At 41.0% G+C, this 23,775-nt stretch overlaps 1 protein-coding gene across 2 annotated transcripts in view; it reads left to right on the top strand.

Moving 5' to 3' along the window:
* The first annotated feature begins 1,980 nt into the window (after positions 1-1,980).
* NDRG2 (NDRG family member 2) overlaps positions 1,981-23,775 on the top strand; it is a 45,094-nt gene continuing 23,299 nt past the window's right edge. For both annotated transcript variants that reach the window (XM_039347315.1, XM_039347314.1), the window contains exons 1-4: positions 1,981-2,108; positions 11,470-11,552; positions 15,419-15,463; positions 21,919-22,024. In XM_039347315.1, the coding sequence (XP_039203249.1) occupies positions 11,475-11,552; positions 15,419-15,463; positions 21,919-22,024 (229 nt within the window). In that variant the 5' untranslated portion in view covers positions 1,981-2,108; positions 11,470-11,474. The remainder of the gene's footprint in view (positions 2,109-11,469; positions 11,553-15,418; positions 15,464-21,918; positions 22,025-23,775) is intronic.

Below are 23,775 nucleotides of genomic sequence, written 5' to 3'. Positions count from 1 at the left end.
GGGGTCAGTTTGGTGCAGTATTTTAAGGCATCCGGCTGCTAATCAGAAGACCTGGTTCTAGTCACTCCTTAGGGACAAGACCAGCTAAGTGACTTTGGCCACTCACTTTCTCTCATCTGTAGGAAACAGGTAATGGCAAAGCCCTTCTGAAAATCTTGTTAAGAACACTGCAGGAATTCATCCAGGTAATCGTCAGGAGTCAAAACTTGTTCACAGGCACACACATACAAGCACACAAAATCTTTTTCAGTCCATCCAATTACGTATGGTATTCAGAACATCTGTTCTAGTGATCAGCTGGCTCAGTAATACAAGTGTAGAGTTCATCAAACCTGGTGCTCACTATACTTTGAAAAACAAACAGACTTAAGATTGAAAAATGCTGATATTCACTCTTCCTTGAACCAGAACAAAAAGATAAAGTGTTGGAAACAACCACAGGCAATTGTTCTTGTCTGGATCTGACAGCTGCAAATGGCACCTTTCTTTCTTAAGAAACTATTTGGGACCAGTAATACAGATTAAATTAGATCACACTTCCAAGCAAACAGGAATAATAAAGATCTACCTGACAAGTTGGATTAAAGAACAGGATGAAAAAAACAGAGCTATACAAGTAGTCCTTGACTTACAACAGCTCATTTAATGACCATGAAAAAAGTAATTTAAGACTGTTTTTCACACTCAGGACCATTGCAGCATCCCCATGATCATGTGATCAAAATTCAGCCGCTTGGCAAATGACTCATATTTATGACAGTTGCAGTGTCCTGGGGTCATGTGATTTCTTTTTGCAGCCTTTTGACAAGAAAAGGCAATGGGAAAGCCAGACTCACTTAACAACCCTGTTGGCTAATTTAACTGCAGCAATTCATTTAACAACTGCGGCAAGAAAGGTTGTAAAATGGGGCAAACTCACTTAACAAATATTTCACTTTGCAACGGAAATTTTGGGAATTGTGACCGTGCATTGAAGACCACCCCTACTTAAAGCCCTTTATAATGAATTGCTCAATACATTAAAATCAGTGACGTGATTCTGGTGCTTAATTTAATTGTGGGGGTAAACTAAAGACCTGAGTTCTAGTCTCACTTCAGGCATAAAGCCAAATGGGTATCTTGAGCCAGCCACTCTCTGTCAATCCTAGGAAGCAGCAAATGGCAAACCACTTCTGAAATTTGCCATTATGGCCAGTGAGAGAGAGATTTATGAGAAATTAAAGGAAAAACTCCCTTCGGTTTCCCCCCATCAGTCAACAGAAATCAACTGATGGCAGGCTGCAGAATGGAAAATGTAATCCAGGGCTTCCTATTAAAAAAAAAAAAAAGGTGGGGGGAAGAAAAACATTGCTTGCTTTCTAATCGCTAATTTGTGCGCAAAGCTCACCGCCGCTTGACAGGACTCCGCCTTTCCTACCGCACCAAACGAGGTGCTTTTGTGGCTGGACTAAAGGATACAACAGAGCGGGGGGGAGAAGCCCCTTGTACGTCAGGGAGATTATGCTAAAGGCAAGCAGAAACAGCTGTGCGTGCGTGTGTGCGTGCTGTTGTTATTAATATTACCCCGGATTGTTACGGGTTTTGATGTTGCTCGCTTCCCCCTTCCACCAAAATGGGGAGGGACCTTCGACCTCCAGGCGGCGCAGGTTCACCACGACTTGCCAGCCTTGGTCACATTTCGCCTTTGCAGCTTACAAAAACAAGACACATCCTAAAAAATATTAGCAGCCCGCAATGAATCCGAATTTAGCTGGGATGGGAGGGAAAGGCTGAATGGAGGATGAAGGAGGTCGCCTCTGTGGGGCTCCCCGTTGTTACCAAGATCTGGAGAAAGATGGTTGCCCGTTTCTACCCCCCTTTCCTTCTTCCCCGATCTCCTCCCCTCACGCCCCTTTCCCTTTCCTGGTTGGCAGCTCGGATTGGCAGAGGCGGAGCTGGAAGGGGGAGGGGAGAATATCCTGGGGGAGGGGTCTCCCTGGGGTGGGGGGAGGTGGTGTTTGCAGCCAGAGAGTCAAAGGCAAGTGAAGGTGGAAGGAGAGACCGAGTGGCGGAGCGCGGGCCGGGAAGTCGCTGCAGACAAGACAGACGAAGCGACGCACGGACAGAGGGTATCCCGAAACACGGGGAGGGGTAGCAAACAATGTGGGGGAGGGGCTGCTAAATGAAAATGTGATTGTTAGTTTCTCCCCCCCCCTTTTTTTTTTTTCCTGGTATGCCTGCTTCTCCCCAGATCGAGCACCGAGAAAAAAATCAGGCAAGGGAAATCTGTTGCAAGGTGTGTGCTAAGCCTTAAGAGGCGAGCGTGCTCTATATATTGCAGAACCACTTCCCCACCTTTCGGCTCCAATCCCTTCCCACCCCCCAACTCAAATTGGGTAGCTTTCATTCCCAAACCAGGCTGCAAGCAAACAAACAAAGTCCTCCACCGCCCCTCCCCAAGTCAAAACAGCCTTGTGCTGTAGATGGCGGTCTCGATGCCTGTGTTATTAATGCTAGCATTTTCCCCCTGGTCAATCTAAGTCGTGGGGGGGGGGGCGGGAGGCGGCGGCTTCCTCTTTCTCACCCGAGCCGGCGCTGCTTCGGATTAATATTCTGCCTGGGTTCTTCAATTCGCTGGCAATTGACCTAATCGGCAAACTCAAATGTCAAATGGGTGGGAAAGAAAGAAAGAAAAACCCACTCCGGATGGGAGGTAGCTTTTTCTGCTGCCCCCCCCCCCAGACCTTGAAGGGCCAAATTACGCTGGTTTGGGCAGAGGAGAACCTTTTCTCCTTGAGGGTGCTGGGAGGGAGGGTATCAGGTGGGAGGGGGGAGGGCTTTAGATCCTTACCTCCTGGGAGAGGGGGGGAAAGATGGGAGGACAAATCGGATTGCAGTAAATGGGAGGGGGGAAATGTGTAAGCTGGCTTGTCTGGGTCTCTGGGGAAGGAGGGCCTTGCATAGAAGAAAAGGTTAAATGCAGGTGAGTGTGCAAACTAAATGCTGCTGGATGCTGGACTCAGGCTGTCAGGGTTCTAAGTACTACTGGCTAGAAGCCTGCGGTGAAGTCAAGAGTTTCACAGATTCAGGAATCCAGATGTGTGGGAGGGATGACAGGTGGCTTCCAAAGGAATTGGCTTTAGAGTGGTAGGGTTGGGGGCAGGACCAGCCCCGTAAATGATGTGGTGGTTAATAGAATTCATGGACCTCCAGTTCATTAAAGAGCTACAAACAGTCTAGATTTCTGAGAGATGGATTGAGTTAAAACAGGTGAATTTGGGGGTTCATGCATTTCCAGAGAGAGGCAATAAAAGAGCATGAAATAGGAACTGGTTGTCAGGAGAATAATAGGGAGTGAAACTGGGTTCCTTCCACTTGCAGGGGTTACAGAAAGGAAGCTTGTGAAGGCACTGGGTGCTACTGAGACTAGAGATGCCAGGGGGAAATCTGTGAATGAAGTCCAAGGATTTTATTCCTAGTTCAGAGCAAGGCATGGTGGGGAGAGAGAGAATGTTCCTATTCCCTGGAGCCAGACAGGAGTGTATTCTGCTGCCTGTGTTTGCAGCCAGAGGCTTCACATGGAGGTGCCAAGGGGGCTTGGCAGGGAGCCACTCCTTGTGTTGGAACCTGTAGGCATCTGGAAACTTTCTGGCACTGGTTGCCCTTTTGGCCCACAAGCAGTTCCTGGTCTTGTGCTGAAAATAAAGGGAATGCTTCTTATACAAGGGTGAGTTTGCCTCTAGCCATATTTCAGAAGGCTGTAATCTGACCTTCAGCCCCCTGCAGTTATGCTGTAAGGAGTCAATACCTTATTGGCCAAAGAAAAAGGTTGTGGAATAAACCAAGTTGAATAGTTGTAGTTCCATGTGCCCCATTTGTCACATAGTTTCAGTTGTTTCTATTTTGCTTTTAAATTGGAGCATATTTTGTTAAGGCCAGGTCTGAGCTGTCTCTAAACCTAAATTCGGTACCAAGAAAATTGGGAGCAGTCAGTAAGCATATGTAGCTTGCTACAGCTTGGGTGAATCATACGGTACATTTGAAATTCTTAATCCCTAAGTGGATGTTAATAGGAATTAATACCTTTGTAGATGTATCGGTAATGTGGGCTATGAGGTAGGTGGTCCTCTAGGTAGGAAAAGGAAGTTTGAAGATCCCAACATTGAACTTCAGTTCCCAGCATCCCTCATTGTAGGCTGCATTGGAACTTGGAAAGCAGTATTAGGAAGGCTTCAAATATTGCTCACCCATAGCGGATGAACTATTCCGCCCAGGATCAAATGTAATCACCTTCTCTGCGTGTATCTGTCTATGATTTGGAGAAAATAAATACAGTGTGCATTGCTCACCATGTAAACAGTACTTAATCCACATTTTGTATTTTGTGCAACACTGAAGGTGCTGCTCAGACTCCTTTGGCTTAGCATATGGAAAACTTATTCCTAGCAGGGCTTCTTTTGCTTTTAACTGTTCAACAGGTGGGTATGTCTAGCACAGCAGTTCTAAGCTTCACAAACTACACCTGTTGGTCTTTGGCCTCTAAGTTGAGTTGGTGGCAAAAAAAACCACCTGGAGTTCTGTCAAACCAGATGAGAAGAAGAAAAAAAGGCAGCAATTTTGGAAAGCATATTGGGAAAGAATGAGACAAAGAAGGCAAGAATCCTTAAGGTCAGGATAGCTAGAAACGGGCACTTTTGTATTTAGAAATATGGATCTCCCACTCTCCTAGTCCATACTTTCTTTTCTGCTTTCTTAATGAGGAATGACGGAATTCTGATGCCTGGCATGACTTTGGTCTTCTTTGTATAGAGCTGGGGGTGTGTATTAAGTGGAGACACCCAGTCATGGAGACTGGAGTCATGACTTTCTGGATGCTTGCTCTTTACAAGCCCCATTAAGGGCCCCTCAATGGCAAGGAGCTCCTGGGGAACTGGATGGATGCCCAAGTCATGGTGATCGAAAGAGCTATTTATGGCCCAGGAGGGAGATCCTTGGATGGAGCCCAGAGTGGGAAGCAGACATAGTACCTTAGGGAGGAGGGGAGAGAGACAGAGAGACAGGAGGAGAAAGAATGGAAGGTTGCCTGTACGTACAGGCCTTGCAGAGCCTACCCAAGGGCCAATGATGGAGCAACACTAAGAGATGGAAGAGAGGGTGGGCTTGCAGCCAGACAGAGGAAAATAGCCTAGTTGCTAAGAGTGAAGGGGGGTTAGTCATGCATTTGCCTCCCTTCGCTCCCCCTTTTTTTGCATTGCAAGAAGAATGCCAATGCAAAATCTTTTGTGGCATGATAGGGCATGTAAGCATTCTCTGAATTATATACTAGGGACTGGGAAGTAGAGATGGGGAGAGACAGTGATCCATTTGGGAACAAACAGTGCTACATGTCTCTCATTTCTCTTTGTATAGGAATGGGCAGGTCCATAAAAGAGACCTTTCTGGGATTCAGATCTTTGTAGCTATAATTCAGTGTACTATTATACTTAGCAGCACATGTATTTGTGAAAGTACAGTTCCAAGTTTCCCTTGAGGCAAGAGAAATGCCAGTTCCATTTTTTTTTTAAACTGAGAAGACTCATCAGGATATATGTCTGGATTGGCAGAACATATGTGGACACACCTCTAGCACAGTACAGTTAATAACTTTGTGTTCTGGTCTTGTGCAAGTTCCTATTTTTTTAAAAAAAACAATGTTCATAAGAAGGTTATAAACTAGGTAGGTAATGACTGTTCCACAGTGGAGTTCAGCATTAACTGATGATGTGCAGATATCAAGATGTGATGGATGAAAACTGTTCCCGCATTCAGATGGACCTTCTGCATTGTATTTAGGTGTATCCTTAAGTGAGGTGCTATCCCACTATGTATAATATATAGCTGGGATACACGTCTGTATATTAAGGATTTGCACACAGAGAAATTATTTTGAATAAGGCTTTGAACCTCAACAATTATTTTTTAAAACCAATTAAATGGCCAAAGATTTAGTGATCAAGGCAGTCTAGAAACTGGGAGACCAGTTCTAATCCTGCCTTAGGCATGATACCAACTATGTGACATTGGGCCAGTCACTCTCTCAGTCCTAAAAAACAGACAATGGTAAACCACTTCTGAAATCTTGCCAAGACTTGTCCAGGTAGTTGCCAGGAGTCAACAGTGACTTGCAGGCACACATGTACTACACACAAATACTTAGAAGTTTGCTAAATCTTAAGAGATTTACATCTTTCAAAATGTTAAGAAAACTAAAATTTGTTGAAATTGGTGATATTTTGGACACATGCAATATAATACAGTAATATTTTACATTACATTAACATCATACCAAAGATTATTGCAGTACTCTGACAAATTATCAGTCATTCTTCGATTATAGATTAGGAATTATTATTGTAGTGAAAATACTCTGTTCATTATGTTGCATTAGTGATATATGAGCATGTACGAATCAACTCTGAAGTAAAAGGTAATTTGTCCAAACTGCCAAGTGAACAAGATGGATAGTATTAACCAAGGTGAATTACATATTCAAAAATAAAAACTGATTTAATTTAATCTTCCCATTTTGAAATGTTTTCTGAATAGGCCCAGATGGCTGTAACACAAAGTACACAGGCTAGGTTCCACATCATACATGTGGTTTGTTTGGTTTTAGCTTGGTATATTGTCTGAACGCCAGCCATTATTATTTATTGATCACCAAACTTATGAAGAAAGCACCTAACTGTCATAAGCCATGGTTAAGTAAATAATGGCTTAGCACAATGTATTAAGCCATTGTTTGCTTAGCTTTTGCTAGCACAAAAGAGCCTTGGTGACGCAGTGCTTAGAATGCAGTACTGCAAACTAACTCACTGCTCACTCCAGGAGTTCTATTTTGAACGGCTCAAAGTTGACTCAGCCGTCCATCCTTCCAGGGGAGGGGGGTAAAATGAAGACCCTGATTGTTGGGGGCAATATGCTGACTCTGTAAACCGCTTAGAGGGGGCTGTACAGCACTATGAAGCGGTTATATAAGTCTAAGTGCTGTTGCTACTAACCTAATCAGGGAATAGGTCAATCAGAGCAAGCTATTGATTGGTTTTAGTTTAATGTTTTGTGTAATGTTTATATGTAAACTATGACTAATTGAATCATGGCTCACCATAATATGTAAACTAAGACTACTCAAATCAATAGTCTTATTCTCTCTTCCTGGGAGTATAGAGGAAGGAGTTTAAAATGGTTATACAGCGTTATGTAATATGTAAATATGTGCCCTCTGATTCCACACACTTAACCTATCCTAGATCTGTCCAAATTGGTAGGACATTAAATATACATTTTGGAGCACATTCCAAAATGTATGATTGTACCGCAGATGCCATACAACTTCACCTATGTCTCTTTGTTGAAAGCAAAGATTGCGCACACATGATAATAAAAGTCCAAAATGGACTTTTTTTCCCCCTCCTGAGGAAGCCTTCACCTTTAGAATTTAGACTAGTGTTTTTCAACCTCATCAACTTAAAGATGTGTAGACTTCAACTCTCAGAATCCCCCAGCCAGTATGAGAGTTAAAGTCCACATGTCTTAAAGCTGCTGAGGTTGAAAAATACTCCTTTAGACTAGTGATTCTTGACCCCCTTTAGATTCTGGACCCCCTTTAGATACCTTTTGTGGCCACCAACTATGGCCATAGACCCCCAAGATTGAATTCAAGATTTAAATCATAACATTTCTTTATAAATATTCATTGTTTAGAATGCAAGCACATAGTAATTAGTTGCATAAAATAGGAAACAATCATGGTGTCCTTGGATAAGCTCAGCAAGAGATTTCTTAATTGCAGGGATAAACAACCTAGTACCTTCACAAGTTTTGAACTTCAATTCTTATTAGGGGGTGGCAGCATAGACCATAGGATGATTGTGGGAATCATGATCCCAAACATCTGGAGGGCTCCAAATTGCCAACCTCTACCCCTAGTAATTATAGTAGTTGCATTGGTTAATGTTGTAACCCAATAAATCATTCTAGCAGGAAACAAAATGTAGGTGACAAAATTGTATCGCTATAATACATAATTTCAGAAGTTGGGTGTTTTTATTAATAGTTATTAAGTAACAAGTAAAAAATAATTTATGCAGAAAAGCTATTAGGATGAACTCCTGCAATCCCAGCCAGTAAATTGGCTGAGGAATTATCTGTTAAAAGCCATGCATTTAGAAGGCAACAAGTTAGACAAGGTTGCTACTCAGAAAATAGACATGGTATTGTATATCAAACCTGTTTATGTTTACATTTCAATCTGAATCTCTTTTATTTCATAATGAGTAGCTCTAATGCAGACATGTCAAACACAAGGCCCGGGGGCCGGATGCGGCCCACAAAATGGTTTCATGTGGTCCGCAAAGCCATCCTGGAAACAGAGAACAGCCCCCACTGCCTTGGCCCTGGTCCAGGTCAGCCGGGAGCCAATTTACAATTTTGTGGTGGCCATCTAGGCTGAAATGCATTCAGTCTTAGTTCCACAAGGCTGTCCAGAAACAGCGAGGAACCAGTCCCTGCCGCGTTGGCCCCGCCCTCTGGGTGCATGCTGGGGAGGTGTCACCCTTTGTGAGGAATGAAGAAATGGACCACGCCTTGGCGCTTGCCCCAGTCCCACCTCCTTCTGCCAGAGACTCTCAGATCTGTCCCACTCCTGTCCAGGCCCTACAGGCATTCTTGACGTGAACGATGTAGAGCTGGCCATGCCCACCCAGTAGACCGCATCCACCCTGGCCACACCCACCCAGCCCCCCAAGGGCAACCGCAATGCTGATGTGGCCCTCAATGAAATTGAGTTTGACACCCCTGCTCTAATGGATCTGAAGTGCCTTTTATCAGTATAATATAAACATTTGTTTATATGCATCCTGCATGGGGAGAACTTTTCTTCTAAAAATGGAAACATTTAGGAACTGAATGTATTTTCTGGAAGAATGATGGGAGGGAAGGGGCAAATAGGGAAGCCTGAGCCCTAGGGGAGGTTTTTGAAGAAGTTTGAACACAACTTTGCAGCTTTATGGATCTGAACTTCTTTGCTGCTTCAGATGGCTACTAGGAGCATATTAAAATGGGCTGTATAAAAAAATAATAGGTTTCATGCATTGCTAAATGGCTAATTCCATTGGTGTTTGGAATATGCTGCAGAATATTTATTTAAAAGAAAAATATCAAAAAGCATTAAAGTCTCTTGGAATTCTTTTGTCATTACTATACAGCTGGTCTTCGATGTATACCCATAACAGATCCTGCTCACCTTGATTGTAAGTCATAACAGTCATAAATTGGGTCATCCACATAACTAACTCAATTTTATGACCTTTTTTTGCAGTGCTCATTAAGCAAAAAAATAGTTCGTTAAGAGCTGATTTTGCCCCAAAAAAAATGGAAGTAAATGCCACTTTTTGGCTGTATATGTGAGCCAGTTGCCAAGCACCAAAAGTGCTTTCATGTGATCATGGTGGGAGGCTGGCCATCAGAACTTCAGAACCAAGTTATATGTATTCCCGGGGAAGTCCATCATAACTTTGAACAGTCACTAAGCGACTAATCATAAGTTGAGGACTATGTGCATTACTCATGAAGCAACTGTCACAATTCTTGATTATCTGCTGCCATCCCAGGAAGAATCTACATTGCTGCTGCTGTCCCTCTTGCAGAGTTGAGCCATGGCATTCCATGGCCACAGACTAGATGCACTGAACAATCTGTGGATTGCATTGGACATTTTTGTTCAAAGCTACTGAGAACAATTGGGGGACAATTTTGGAACATTCCATTATCAGAGTACTGCATTTTGAAACCTCCTGGAATATTGGAAGGGTCCTAAAACATATCACGGCAATCTTTGAAACACAGTGACTACCAAAGACTGTAGCTCACTGGTAAAGTACCTTTTTAAAAGACTTTTATTTTAAAAGATTTTTTTATATAAATAACTCAAGGCAGCAAACATGCACAATACTCCTTCCTCCTCCTATTTCCTAAACAACGATCCTATGAGGTGAGTTTGGCCAGGAGAGAGTGACTGGCCCAAAGTTATCCAACTGGCTTATATTCCTGTCTCATTTGGCTGTTGCTGGCCACTTGCCAAGGTGTGGCTGTTTATATGAAATCATGCCTGATTACATAATGAGTGGGTCTAGATCATCAAGGTTGACTTCTTCACCCCTCTTGCATTACCCTCTCCCAGCTTCAGTTCCCCTATCTGCAGAAAGCAAGGTGGTTTTCTGCACTGAAATGGAGAACAGAAAACCATCTCAATTCCACAATTAAAACTCCGTTCAAATCAAGGCAAGGTATCTCACACATATCACAAGGTCACAAAACACCAAGCATATCAGTCTGTCTGCAAAAAAATCTAAAAGATTTTTTTCAAACATTTGGTCTATTAAAAAAAGGCTGTTCAAAAAAAATTCTATTTTTGATGTGATAGACTGAGAATTTATGTTATATGTTAATTCAAATTTGTTTTGGAGAGCAGCCATAAACAGCTTTTCTCAATCTGACACTTTTCAGATGTTGTCAGACCACAGTTCCAGAATTCCTAAGAGCTGCTATGGCTTGGAATTTGGGGAGTTGTACTCCCAACCTGGAAAGCAGGAGGCTGGGAAGGCTGATCTTAAAAGAGTATAAATGTGTACAGGAAAGGGTCAGAAAGATGAAGCTTTAAAAATGAAATGAAAAACTTGGCAGTTTTCACAAATACTTGGCATCTTTTGTGTGTCCAATGTCTCACATTTACAGCAAAGATTAATGGTGTGAGTGCTGGTTTTTTGCCCTGTTAACACTTTATAACAGTGCCCCCCAACCTTTTGGGCACCAGGGACTGGTTCTGTGGAGAGACGTTTTTCACAGACCGGTTTTGTGTGCTGCCTGCATCCCACAGATGGTACTTCACTTTGCGTGGACTGGTTTCTGGCATGCCGCAGACCGGTGTTGGTTTATAGACCAAGGGTTCAGGATCCCTGTTTTATAACATGTTCATAGATGTACCACAGTCCAGAAGAGGTCTAGAAGCAGCTAAGTGTTGTTCATAGTATAAAAATATGTTTGATGGATGGCAGCATCCACATCTTTATTAGCTTAAGTTCAAAGTAATTGGTGGTTCTTATATGCATGCTGAGTTCTTGATGATTTAGTTTCTTGGTGATTTTTTTTTCTTCCTGAGGATATTTCATTACCTAGCTAGATAACATCACCAGTGCAGAGCTACTAGTATTCTCCACTATGGATATACCTGACTGACTTAGCATTCACTTGCTAGTTGGCAGCTGAATGAGAGAAAATGTGGCCACATTGGAAAGTGTTGTATTTGGATATCCACATCTTATCTGTTTAGATTAGTTCTAGGTGTGCAGTCATCATTTGATAGTGTCATTATCAAGTGAGGAAGAATGAAAGTGACATCACCCGATCAATGTAGTTAATACATTTTCCCAATGTCTTTGTCTTTTGTTTCAGGTGCCATGACAGAACTCCAGGAAGTGCAGATCACTGAAGAAAAGCCACTACTGCGAGCCCCGGGAGCACCTGATCCGGGCAAGGTCAGTACAAAGTGTGTGTGTAGGGGGAAACCGTCTCTCCCCATCCTTCTGCTGCTGCTTTTTTTCTCTTCTCATTAGCATATTTCCAAATTGTGTCCAGTCCTGCTTCTTTCCTTCCTTACCAATCCTACTTCTTTTCCATCTTTGCCCAGCAGTTGCATTCATAACTGCCTTGTTCAAAACCTACCTTATAGATTTATCACTCTGGCAGTAGTTTTCCTGTTTTTCAGTTTTCCAGGTTTTTACCCATTACTTAGAGCTGCAACCTTTTAAAATACAGGTGCCAGAAATTCCTTTACTACTATCTAAAAACTCCTCTGTCACGTTGCAAACTTTCTAAGGCCAGATCCATGCATTGTCAAATGCTTGTCTCTTTAAAAGAAAGATAAACAGTGCATGCTTTTCTTTCATATTGTTGGCTTGCAGTTCTCACCATTCCTTATCACTGGTCATGCTGTCTATGGCTATTTGGCAATATTTGGAGAACAACTTGTTGGTCATCCTTACTTTGCAAGTCTTAGAAGTGAAGATGTAACAGCTGTTAAGCTCTTATTGGAGAATGATCAAACCTGTATCTAATTCCAGAACAGCAGTAGGTAATAAATTATAATTAAGTGTATATCTAAATATAATTCTTAGCTGAGACAAGAGAACCTGAGATCTTCTTGTAATTGCTGTACTTCAACAACCTATAGTCCCTGCCAAGAAGGCCTGTTGGTGAAAAAGGCAATATAGTTTAGTATGCATCTGGAGAGAGACAAATTTTCCACAACTTGAAGCTAACAGTATAGGTTTTATACAATCACTGGAATCCTATCAAGCATGATACACTAATATCCCTAGATTATTTCAATGCAACATTAAAAGATTAAAAGCTACTTGGAAATACTTTTGTTAGCTGATTAGGAAAGAGGAGAATCAGCTTGACCTATTTATGTTCCTTTAACAGCTATTTGGATATACAAAATTCAGCAGATAAAGCTTTGTGCAGCCTAGATCAGTGTTTCTCAACTCTGGCAGCTTGAAGAAGTATGGATTTCAGTTCCCAGAATTCCCCAGCCAGCATGCTGGGGGCTTTGAAACCCACACATCAAGTTACCAAAGTTGAGAAACACTGCCTTAGATGCATATACAGTGACTTGCACATCATGACTATTGAAGACACTAGTACAAAGCCAATGGAGAAAAGTGGTGGTTGTTTTCCAAGCAGTTGCTAAGGGCACTGCCAGGAATAAGTATAATCAATCTGCCAGGGCCTGCTTCCTCAAGACCTACTTTTAACTTTCCCTGGAACTTCCTTTTTGGTATTAAAGCATTCAGCCAATGACAATAATAAGGACAAAAAGGACATCTTCTAATTGCCCTGTGTTCTTCCAGTGGGAACAGCAAATAACTATAGACAACAATGGAGCCTGCAAAAAATTAGACCTCTTATTGAGGGGAACGAATGAAAGGAGGAAAAGATCCTGCATGTTCCATAAGACAATATTTCAGCAAATTTTGGACATATCAAATTTTCTGAAAATTTCTAGTTTCAATTCAGCTGAGAAAAATGCAGGAACTTCTTTCACATCTGAATAAACCTGCATCCTTCATTCTCCATTATCAATGCTAGTATAATTACTGGTAAAGCACATTGAATAGATTTGATCCTTAAATAGTGGCATAAACCTCTATCCATGCTACACATAGAGCAGGTGCTTTAAATTGATTTTAGATAAGAGATATATCTATATCTTAAATTATCATATGGTGGTTGATTGCAAGATGAACAAGGATTTTGAAGGCATACAATAAAACTTGGCTGAAATTAGTAAACGTTGAGGAAGGTGAAAATCCAGAACACAGTGTGTTATACACCATTCTTTGAGCTCTCAGCATAAAATAACATAAGCACAATAATATATAATAAATAAATGGAAGGCATGCTTGCCTTTCTTTGTATATTTTCAACAGTGGAAATTTTGCTCATTATTGTAATGCTGTTGAGGAAGATCAGTAAGTGAAACATGATCAGCCTGTTGAAATCTTCTGGAGTTGCACAAACTACAAGGGGTAATTTAAACTTCTTTGGCAGACCCCCTCTTCTAAAGATTCCCTATTAAAAGTTATAATTACAGTTAGTTGCCACCAATCAGGCTGAACTTCCTGACATGCCCTAATTTGTCTAGCTGGGGACTTCTAAGTCATTCATCTGGGTCTGCAAAACAGAAAAGGAGATACTTTGACCAAAGTCAGCACTGCGGAACTTTAAAAAAACATTGTGCCAATTCTGAAACACAAGTTATGGCCATGCAGTCTCATATATAGAGGAGGTTTTAGAAAAACAATTCCCTTTTTAAATGAAAAGAGCTTTATTGGGAACAAGTAACATATGAAAAATAATCCATACAGGGAATTCCAGATAAAATCAATACCGCCAACCTAACTAAATTAGTTATCATTAGCCTATAAGATTTGGCATATGTTGGCTGTTGAATTGCAGAAAAGATGGATTTGAGAGAGTCATCTGAGCCTGATATTTGGATGATGTTAGGCAGGCCTTCCTTGCTACATCTTTTCTCCTTTTCCCATGAATGCTATCTTTGTTATTACAAAAATGTCTCGGGAAAGACATTATCTTTAGAAAGGTTGAGCTTTCTAAAGATTCCATCTCTGATGTCATAGTCTAGCAAGTAAATCAGGAAATTATAATCTGGTATCTGAACCCACATTCCTAACAACTCAGTGATTGAATGGGAAAGGTGCTGAATAATTTTCACAAACTATGCTATTATCCAAAAATACCTACCTGGGAGAGGCATTTTTAAGACAGAAAAAGTATTAATTCTATTTAGGCCTCTCAGTGTGAGGGCACTAGATGTTTTATGTATAACATCAGGTGCCCTTGAATTGTATTAAAAATAAAAGGTTTGTCACACACTGCAAATCATGAATTTGATGATATATAATATTGCATGATATCTTTGTAATCATCATCTAATAATTTCTTGTACAGGCTGTTACAAAGGAAACCTTTTTGTAATTACTAACTTTGAATTTCCTAGTTCAGTTTCAAATTTTGAGATCTATGACACCTATACAACTACTAAAGGTACAGGAGTAGCCCCATTTCTGGGGGGGAACACCACATATACAGAGACATCCTACTAATTGTAAGTAAGGCAATTTAGCCATTAGGAGAAATATTGCATAAGAATTAGTACTACTCACTCCCAGCAGTGTTTCTTGAATCCAGGGCATCACTGTAATTAATAATAGCAGATGTTCCCAATATGTCATGGGACATGGAGCTAGGAGAACAGTTAGTGCAGACCCACAGCTTGCCCAGAAAAAACAAAGACAGCTGTGTTGGTTCAGGAGAGAGAAAAAAATAAAGTCCAAAATCCATACAAGAAGGGCAACAAAAACTATGCAAGCTTTTGAATTTGCCAAAACTTTAAACCAGGCAAGGTGCTACAAAGACAACAGTTTACTCGAGATAAAATGCATTGTATTTTTATGTGCAGTTGGTCTGTAGTCATACAAGCTTCACAAAGAATGAAAACAAGCAGGTTTTCCTCTTTGCCAATAGCAAGCATTTGGCCTCCTCCATTGAGCAAGTTGTTAAAAACATAAACTGGAACATGCAAGTTCTTGGATCCATTTGCTGCAGCTCTGCGGTGCAACTGCTTTCTAATGAATTTATTTGCTGCTTGCAACCCATGCTGGGTTTTTTTTTTTAAGGTTGCCAACCAATGACAAAAAGGCTGCACGCTCTGCTTCCCCCCCCCCTTCCCCATAACTGATTCTTTTTCCTCTTACTTGCTACCTTCTTGCCCCCTGTCTGTCTCTTCCCTTTCCCCATTTCTTCCTCTGTGTTCTAGGATGCTGAACTGATAACAGACAAACTTCTACAGGAATATGGCCAGGTAATACTACCATGCCATCCTTTCCATTTTACTCAAAAGGGCAGAACCCATGCCTTCCCTCCTCCCTTTGGCTTGCAGGAACTTCTAACTTCAGAAGAGGCAAAATGATCTATCAGTGTCCATTCTTTCTGGTCTTCTTCCACAATTGAACAAGAAAATGGATACAGGTAGACCCAATAGTACAGCTATCACCTGCTTTCTTGAAGGACAAATTGCATAAGTCTATCTTTCCCCAGCCTGGTATTTGCAAGGAAAGAGAAAATTGTTGTCAGCTAGATAAATTGTAATGGCTGATTCCCCATAGGGAGGGAGAAAGTGGGGAAGATGTAACCAAAGGGTTTTTCCTCCTTATTTGTACTGGAAGAGAGAAGTGCAACCCGTCTGGGTAAACTCAACAAAAGCAGTGACTTCTTTGTTCAGCAGGAGATATTCCTGGAACAGAGATTACAAATCAGGAACATTTTTAGAACAGTCACTTTTTTTCTGGCAAGACACTTTTGCGAAAGAGCCAACAACAAGGTTTTCCGCATAGCTTTGTCTTTGTGCTAAGAAAATTGCTTTATGCTCCATCAAATCAATATTATCTGTTCCAAGATGAGCAAAATAGTTGGGAGGTCTGCACTGGCGTTTGCTTGGTTTTTAACCAAACTGAAAATGGTAACTGTAGGGAAACTATCTATTGCAAGCTATCATGCATCATAGACTGGGAGATATAGAGTTCATAGATTAGTTGCCATCAATCCAAGATGAGCCCAGAGCTGCTTAAGATGGGTGGCTACATAAAGCTTTTATATAAATAATAAATCAGAAATTCTAATCTCTCCTTCTAAATTGGAAGCAGAATTAAAGGCCTGGGTCTTAAACAGTTCGCCAGTTTTATAATTGAGCTGTATGAAAGCAGATGGATAAGCAGCAAATATGAGGTTAACTATGGCAGAGACTGTTTTAGTTTATCATATTTCCTACCATTTATGCTATTTAGACCCAGGTCTTCTCCGTCTTGGTTGGTTCAAATATCATACTTGGCATAATGTGATTTATTAGTTTTGGAATGGATTGTTATGTGAACCTAGATATTGAGGTTTATAAGCTATGATTTATGGTTTAGTGTGAGGTGTGAACCTAGTTATTAGTGGCTTGTTCTGCAAATCATGGCTTACCACACTTTTTTAAGCTATCCACAGACTTATAACAGCTTTCTGTGGTTTCAAATGAGGCTTTCCCTTCCTAAAAATTCAAAGACCTCCTATAGCAATGTGGTTGCCCTACCAGGAGCTTTGCCTTTCCCCCAAATTGACCCATTTTGCATTATACAAAAGCTTGCTAGACAAACCAAACTGAAGTAACAATTCTCCACAGAATTCCTAGCTTTAAGCAGCCTACTTCTTATTTGCTGTTGTCACATTGTAGTATACAGGTAGTCCTCGAATTACAACCACATTTGGGCCCAAATTTTCCATTGATAAAGCAAGGTGGCTGGTAAGTGCGCCATGCCCAATTTTATGACTTTTTTGCCATGACTAAGCAAAATCACTGCATTTATAAAGTGAACCACACAATCGTTAAGTAAATCTGGCTTCCCCCATTGACTTTGCTTGTTGGAAGCCAGCTGGGAAGATCACAAATGTTGTTCGCATGATCCTGGGACACTGCAACTCATTGTAAATCTGGTAGCCATGCACCTAAATTTTGATCACATGACTATGAGCATGTTCTGACAGCCTAAAGCATGAGAACAGTTGTAAGGCCCTTTTTTCAAATAGTTAAACTAATGATTGTAAGTCAAAAACTCTCTGTGCTTTGTTCCAATTGTACCATTTCAACTACTACACTTCCAGGCCATCTACCTTATTGGCCAGAGAATAGGAAGTTAACTTTCTTGCTTTATGGTATGATCTTAAGAAGTATCATGAATTTCAACCCTAGCAGCTTTGTTCATTATTATGTAATGGGGTTGCCAAATGTTCCAAACACCCTTGCCTTTGTACTGTCGTGGACACCCGCACAAAGTTATGCTTATCAGTTCCCTTTATCCCTGAATATTAAGCAGCTTTGAAAGGCATAGGAGCAGACTGAGCTGTTTATCGGTCCATTAGCCATTCTATTGCACCATCATGTACCTGTTGCAATGCCTGCCTGTCATGCACCTAGAGAAATAATTGCTTAGTCATGAACCCCTTGACTGGACTTGAATTTATCATGTGGACTCTCTTCCCCCATGTTTACAAAATAGGAATATTTGCCTACAGGGTTACAGTAAGGTTATATGACAAAACAGAGGGTTTTGTTTTTTTTAAAAAAAAAAGAGGACAAGAAAACCTTTTGCCTACTTTGGATACCAATTAGCAATTTCTCTTTCTTGTTGCAAAAGTTTTACTATATCATCTGACCTCCTGTGAGGTGAGCCAAGCCCATGCTCCAAACTAGAAGACTGAGCTTTAGACCCTTGTCTGCCCTGGCTTTACCAAGCAAATTGCTTGTTACTTTGAACTTCTTGGCCCTCTTACATTCGCATTCCATCCCCTGAACTCGTGGGTGAATCCAGGAGACTTGGCCCCCAAGCTTACCAGCTGTTCCAGTCCTGTTCAGTCAGCTGCACATTTAGTTTTATTTATCATTCCTCAGACAATAAAATTTTTGCTGCTGAGAGCTAGCAAAAAAAAATATAGCGATAGCAATTTCATTTTAGGTCTGGAGACAAAGCAAATAATAAGCAAATCTAAGCATGTACACAAATTCTCCAAAACAGCTAAACTGAAAACTAAGTGTATTTGGGAGCTCCAGAATGTTAACAGCTAGTTGGGGAAAGAAGAAAAAAATGAGGAAACAATTAACGAAGGAAAAGAGTTTGGAGAAAACATAATTAGGATTTGGATGGGGAAAAAGGGGGAAAGGTTAGAATAGAGCACAAAATTTGAATTTCTCTCCCGTCGGTTTTGTTTAAGTGTGACGATACTGTGCAAGAAGTCGATTATGGCCTCCCTCCAAAATGGCAATGAAGCTTAGTGTTGGCTTTGGGTATTTACTTAGGATCAGCCTTCCATTCTGAAGAAAAGCGCAGGAACAAGCCAAGCCAAACAGGGTTACTGCCGTGGCATTCTTTTAATTCCCCACCATGTTTCAAAGATTGAAAAGGACTCTTTTGGAAACTCAGTTGCACCTTGGGTAGACAGAGGCATTCTTAGAGGAGGGAAAGGGTGGCTGTTTAAAAAAAGTCAAAACCACACAATGGTGGCTATTGTCTTGACTTTTTTATTTTTGACTTGCCCTGTGAACATCCCTATGGGTGGAATTAAATAATTTAGGCAACTTCAGTAGTGCTTGCTAGCAAAACTGGCTGCATCCTTTTGCCTCTGTTGATGCTTGTTTTAGCAAAGGAAGAAGAAAGAAGGAGTGACTGTTAGAATTGCTGGCAGACCACCTTTTGCTATGGAGACAGAGGCCCTTTACCAGCCTCACTAATTTTGCTCCTATCTGGCTTTTCTATTTGTGGGGAAGTGGACCTGATGAACCCACGCAGAAGGGCTGCCATGGCCCCTGCCAAACTGTCACCAGCTCTAAGGCTACTCATCTAGAATTGCTACAAAAGTAATAAAAACTACAGCTGATAAAGCAGACTGCAGGAGAGGCTATAAAACAATCCAAGATTAGATTACACTTCAGTCCTCTAACAGTAGCTGATATAACAGCATCCAAAGGAAGGCAAGATAAATAACTTTGTAAATACTCATGTCAACATGGAGCGGTTTTTCACCTGTCACCTAAATGACTGCTGAAACTAAGACAAAACTGCTTGTAGAGATGCAAGTTTTCATAAATGGACAGGCCATTAGGTGGGAATGGGCCTCTTGTACTTTTTAAAAGAGACAGAATGTTAGAACTGCAACTTTTCTCACTGCTATACATTATGGGTTCCAGTTTTTATCTCTTTGAGCGTTCTTGTTCAGATTAAACTAAAGGAATAACTGACCGATCAAAAGGAACACTATTGACATATTTTTAAAAATTCCGGAGGGGAGGGTGTCTGCCTGTAAGTTTACAGTCATGAATATTGTTATGTGCCCATGTGGGTTGTGTTGTAGATATAAATATACAGACTCCTTACTTTGATCTTCTCTTGATGTTGGACAAACTGTGCTGCAGGGCACCATTAAGTGTCATACCAGAAAGTTGTCTATGTAGCCAAATTAATTAAAATTGCTGTTTATTACCACGTCAAGCAGGAATTGTAGACCATTTCAGAAGTTTCAGAACCTGCTTGTACATCTTAATTATTAGAAAATGGGACAAATATATACAGGGTTGGGCCAAATATGCAAATATGAGTTCTTCTCTTGGGAATACTTGAAATACTCCACTATGTGGTTGTTCTCCTCCAGCACAAATTCATCCAAAAATGGATATAGATTGCCTATGTACGCAATAATTAAGATACAACAAGCCTGACAACCTACAATGCATAAGCAGTGGCCTATTTGGCTTGATGGAACTATGCTCAGATATTCAATCTCTCCTTATAATAATAACCATTATTTTCTGCTTGTCTCTGGGAAGTCATGCCTACTGCCAATTTATCCCTTTCCTGTGAGTAGGTTGGATTGAGCAGAGTCAACAGAGAGCTTGAATCTACATTTCTTCAGTTAATCTAATACCTTAACCACTACATAATACCCTACTCTTCTAAAAAAGAGGGACAAAAAAGCAAAGTTAGTTAGCCACAATGCACAGTACACATTGTTTCATTTGGTGAGCTTATCCCAGGTTGTTCATCTCAAATGACCAGTTCCAACTCCTTTTTTGTTTTCTTTTGTGGTCCTGTTCCTCAAGATACTTATTACATCTAAATATGCTACCTGTCTTCTGAGCTGCTTTTCTCATTTCCCCTTTTCCTCCTTTTTCTTGACGTGTTATTTTGGTTCTGGAAAGAAATATCTGTGGGTGCCAGATAGCACAGCCCTTCCCTGCTTCTCTGGTTGCTTTTGAACACATTGAGCTCACTTGTGTGCCATCAGAAAAAATCTTAGCAGGAAGGGCTGGGAGAATAAAACAATGAACTTAAAGCAAAACAAAATAGAACTTGATTGTTTTTCATTATTGACCCAAGTCCTTCTCTGGGCATTATGAAAACTACAAGGTGGAGATAGTGTGTTCTCTGTGATGAATTGAACACTTGTTCTAAAATGTGGTAGAATAGACAACTAACATTACAGTTGACAAATGTCAAGCAAGGCTTGTTCTGAAAATCACACTTTCTAACCTACCAAGTCCTTCAGAACACAGTATTTTCAAGATAGGTTTTACAATTATAGATTATATTTATATGTTATAAATGTAATGTTTATATTGAAGGGTGAAAACTGGCATAAGAGCCTTGAGCTAAACTCCAAGTAGGAATAAGCGGACAACAAGCTATCAGGATCCATAAAACTTAGTAACAAATATGACTTTTTACCATAGTATCCCGAGGGTTGAAATCCCCACATCTTAAAGTTGCTGAGGTTGAGAATCACTTTTAGTCAAAAAAACCCTGTCAAAATAGAGATATACAGCTACAATATTGATGTGGTTGTTTTCAGTGAGGATACAGCATTCCAACATTAATAGTTTTTCATTAAAAGAGAGGCTTCTGGAACCAAGGTTCCATTCTTTAAAGCTGGAAATATAAATGGTGAGAGGGAAGCAGGAAGAGAGATACCAGTTTTTCAGCTGCCATGTAGATAACAGGACAATACGCAGCTCATGGAAGGGGGATAATCTGTCTTTTATCTGTGCTATGAGAACTTCCCTTCAACATGTTTTTTTTAAAAAAATAAACTTTAATTAAAGATACAGAGGTATTCCATGGTAAGTTGTTTTGCTTTTTTTCTAGCAATTTAACTAGACTGAGCAATTGGAAGGAGGCAGATGTTATATGAATAAGCAGAATACATTTTGCAAAATAAACTAACTAATCTGCAAAAGTCAGGATTTTTTTTTTACATTTGTGTACAGTAATGGCTTCTTTTTTATGCAGACACTATGTTTACCTAGCCTCACATACATAACTGACTTGACCCTAAGTAATGTTTGAACTTCTGCCAGTTCTTTGTTGTCTTTTGGCTCCAAAGGGCTTTTTCCCCCAGCATGTTGTTTGGGCTTCTTATATGGAAAAGCTATGGTTGAAGCTGGGCTCCATAGGAACAATTTTTTGTTTGTGTGTATAAATGCATACAAGCTTCATTTACATAGAATTTGGAGCATCCTAATTTGTCAGATTCCACATCGCAGAGTGAGTGCTTGTGAACATGAAAGTTTTCCCAAATACTTGAAGATGTTGCCTGAAGGTCTCGCCAGCCCTCTCAATTTAACTTCCCTTTCTATGAATTCAGGATTATCCTCATTGCAATTACTCACACTAGGCTAGGATATTTACAATCTTTCATTTGTTCATCTTAGTCTCTCTTCTTCTTCTACAGAAACACACAGTGGAGACACCTTATGGGGTTGTGACCATCACCATCCATGGAACACCCAAGCCCAAACGTCCAGCCATCCTCACCTATCATGATGTGGGACAAAATCGTAAGATCAGAACATCCTCTTGGTTGGGGCTGTGGATGGTGGGAAACAAGAGAGTTTCACAATTAACAGAATTCACCAAGAGAGTATATAGAACTTCAATTAAACTCATGCAGCCTTAAAAAGGTCTTATTGTTCTGGAAAAATCCCAAGAATTTCTCATTTGGCAAGATCAGAAACTTATGTATGTATATATACATGCAGTGTTTGTGTGTTTTATTAAAAGCTCAATTAAATCACAATTCCTAGTGGTAGTGAGGGAAAAGAATGGAAATGGAAAATAAGTTCTTTTGCAGTTTATGACCTACATATTGACATGACTTATACGGTATATACCAGTGGTGGCGAACCTATGGCATGCGTGCCAGAGGTGGCACTCGGAGCCCTCTCTGTGGGCATGCGCACCGTCACCCCAATCCTGCCTCCCCTCATGGCCCCTCCCCACCAGCAGCCCCCCCCTTGGCTGAGAGTTGCCCCCGGGCACGGCCCACATGGAGCAGCACAGCCAAGCACATGGCAGCAGGGACAAGACTCCACCCTCGCGCCCTGTCACGCGTAGATGATGCTGCAGGGCGCAGGCAGAGGGGATGACTGTTATGACGCTGCCGGGCCACCTGGGTGATCTACAACAGACTGTGGAGGTGGTGGGTGGTCCTGCAGTTGGGTGGGGCGGGGCATAGTGGGGGCAGAGCGGGTGGGGCAGTTTTTGGGCACTCAGTCTCTAAAAGGTTTGCCATCACTGATATATACAAATACAAATATATATCTGAATTATTACAAATTGGGGAATGTGATGATTGGAATACCGTATATGCCGGCGTATAAGGTGACTTCCGCAAGCATTAAAATCGGTGCCAAAGACGGGGGTCGTCTTATACGCCGGAAATACTGGTAGTTTCCGGCGTATAAGACGACGTTCTAGGAATGCGACTTGGCGCCAAAGACAGGGGTTGTCTTATACGCCGGGTCACCTAATACGCCGGCATATACGGTACTTTTTTGTTGTTGTTAAAGAACTGGGATTTGGAGGCCCTTGCTGACATGCTGTAATCTTATCCTCCAGACTAAACTATCAAATCTAGGCTGCAAAAGTAGGGAAGGAAGGAAGGAAGGAAGGCTCTGTAGCCCTATATGAGATTATTCTGCTTTCCTCTGATCTATGGATAATGTTCAACTTTCTTCTGCCCTCTGTTTATATTCCCACTCAGACAAACCTACCTCTGCCTTTATGAACTAGCCCTTAGTAACAGTCCAGATTTCCAGATCTGACTGCTTGATGATCTTTGAATGAGGATAGTATGTAGATGATCCTGAGTCTGCCTCCCTGCATGCCTCTCCAAAGCTCTGTCTACTGCATACTGCAAAAATTCTTCCAGCAGCAAGCAGTAAAATGTAGAGATATTAAGGAAAAAGAATGAAGTGCTGCTGGTTGAATTTCCTCCTTAGTTATCACTCCTTATCTCACAGCTAATTTTCCATTCTCCTTTTTCTCCTCCTTGCAACCGCTAGAAGAAATTAGCCACTTAATAAAAGAGGTAAACAGGAGACGAAGGAAATTAGCTGTTCTTTCTCTACCATACATAATATTTTTATTCTGTCTGGCTATTTTTGCATGTGGGTTAAGTAGTGTTCAATTTCCCAGCAGAGGTTTGGAGCAGTTATCATTAAGGCAAGTATAATGTGGAGTCAAACACGTAATTCTGTCTTTGGAAAATAGAGATAGTAGTGTGTCTCTCACAGGATTGTTGCAAGAA

This window comes from Crotalus tigris, unplaced genomic scaffold, assembly GCF_016545835.1.
Source record: "Crotalus tigris isolate CLP2741 ecotype Arizona unplaced genomic scaffold, ASM1654583v1 scf7180000018058.1502924, whole genome shotgun sequence".
NCBI lineage: Eukaryota > Metazoa > Chordata > Lepidosauria > Squamata > Viperidae > Crotalus > Crotalus tigris.
Note: the sequence above shows the minus strand (reverse complement) of the source record. Positions and strands in the feature narration are given on the sequence as shown.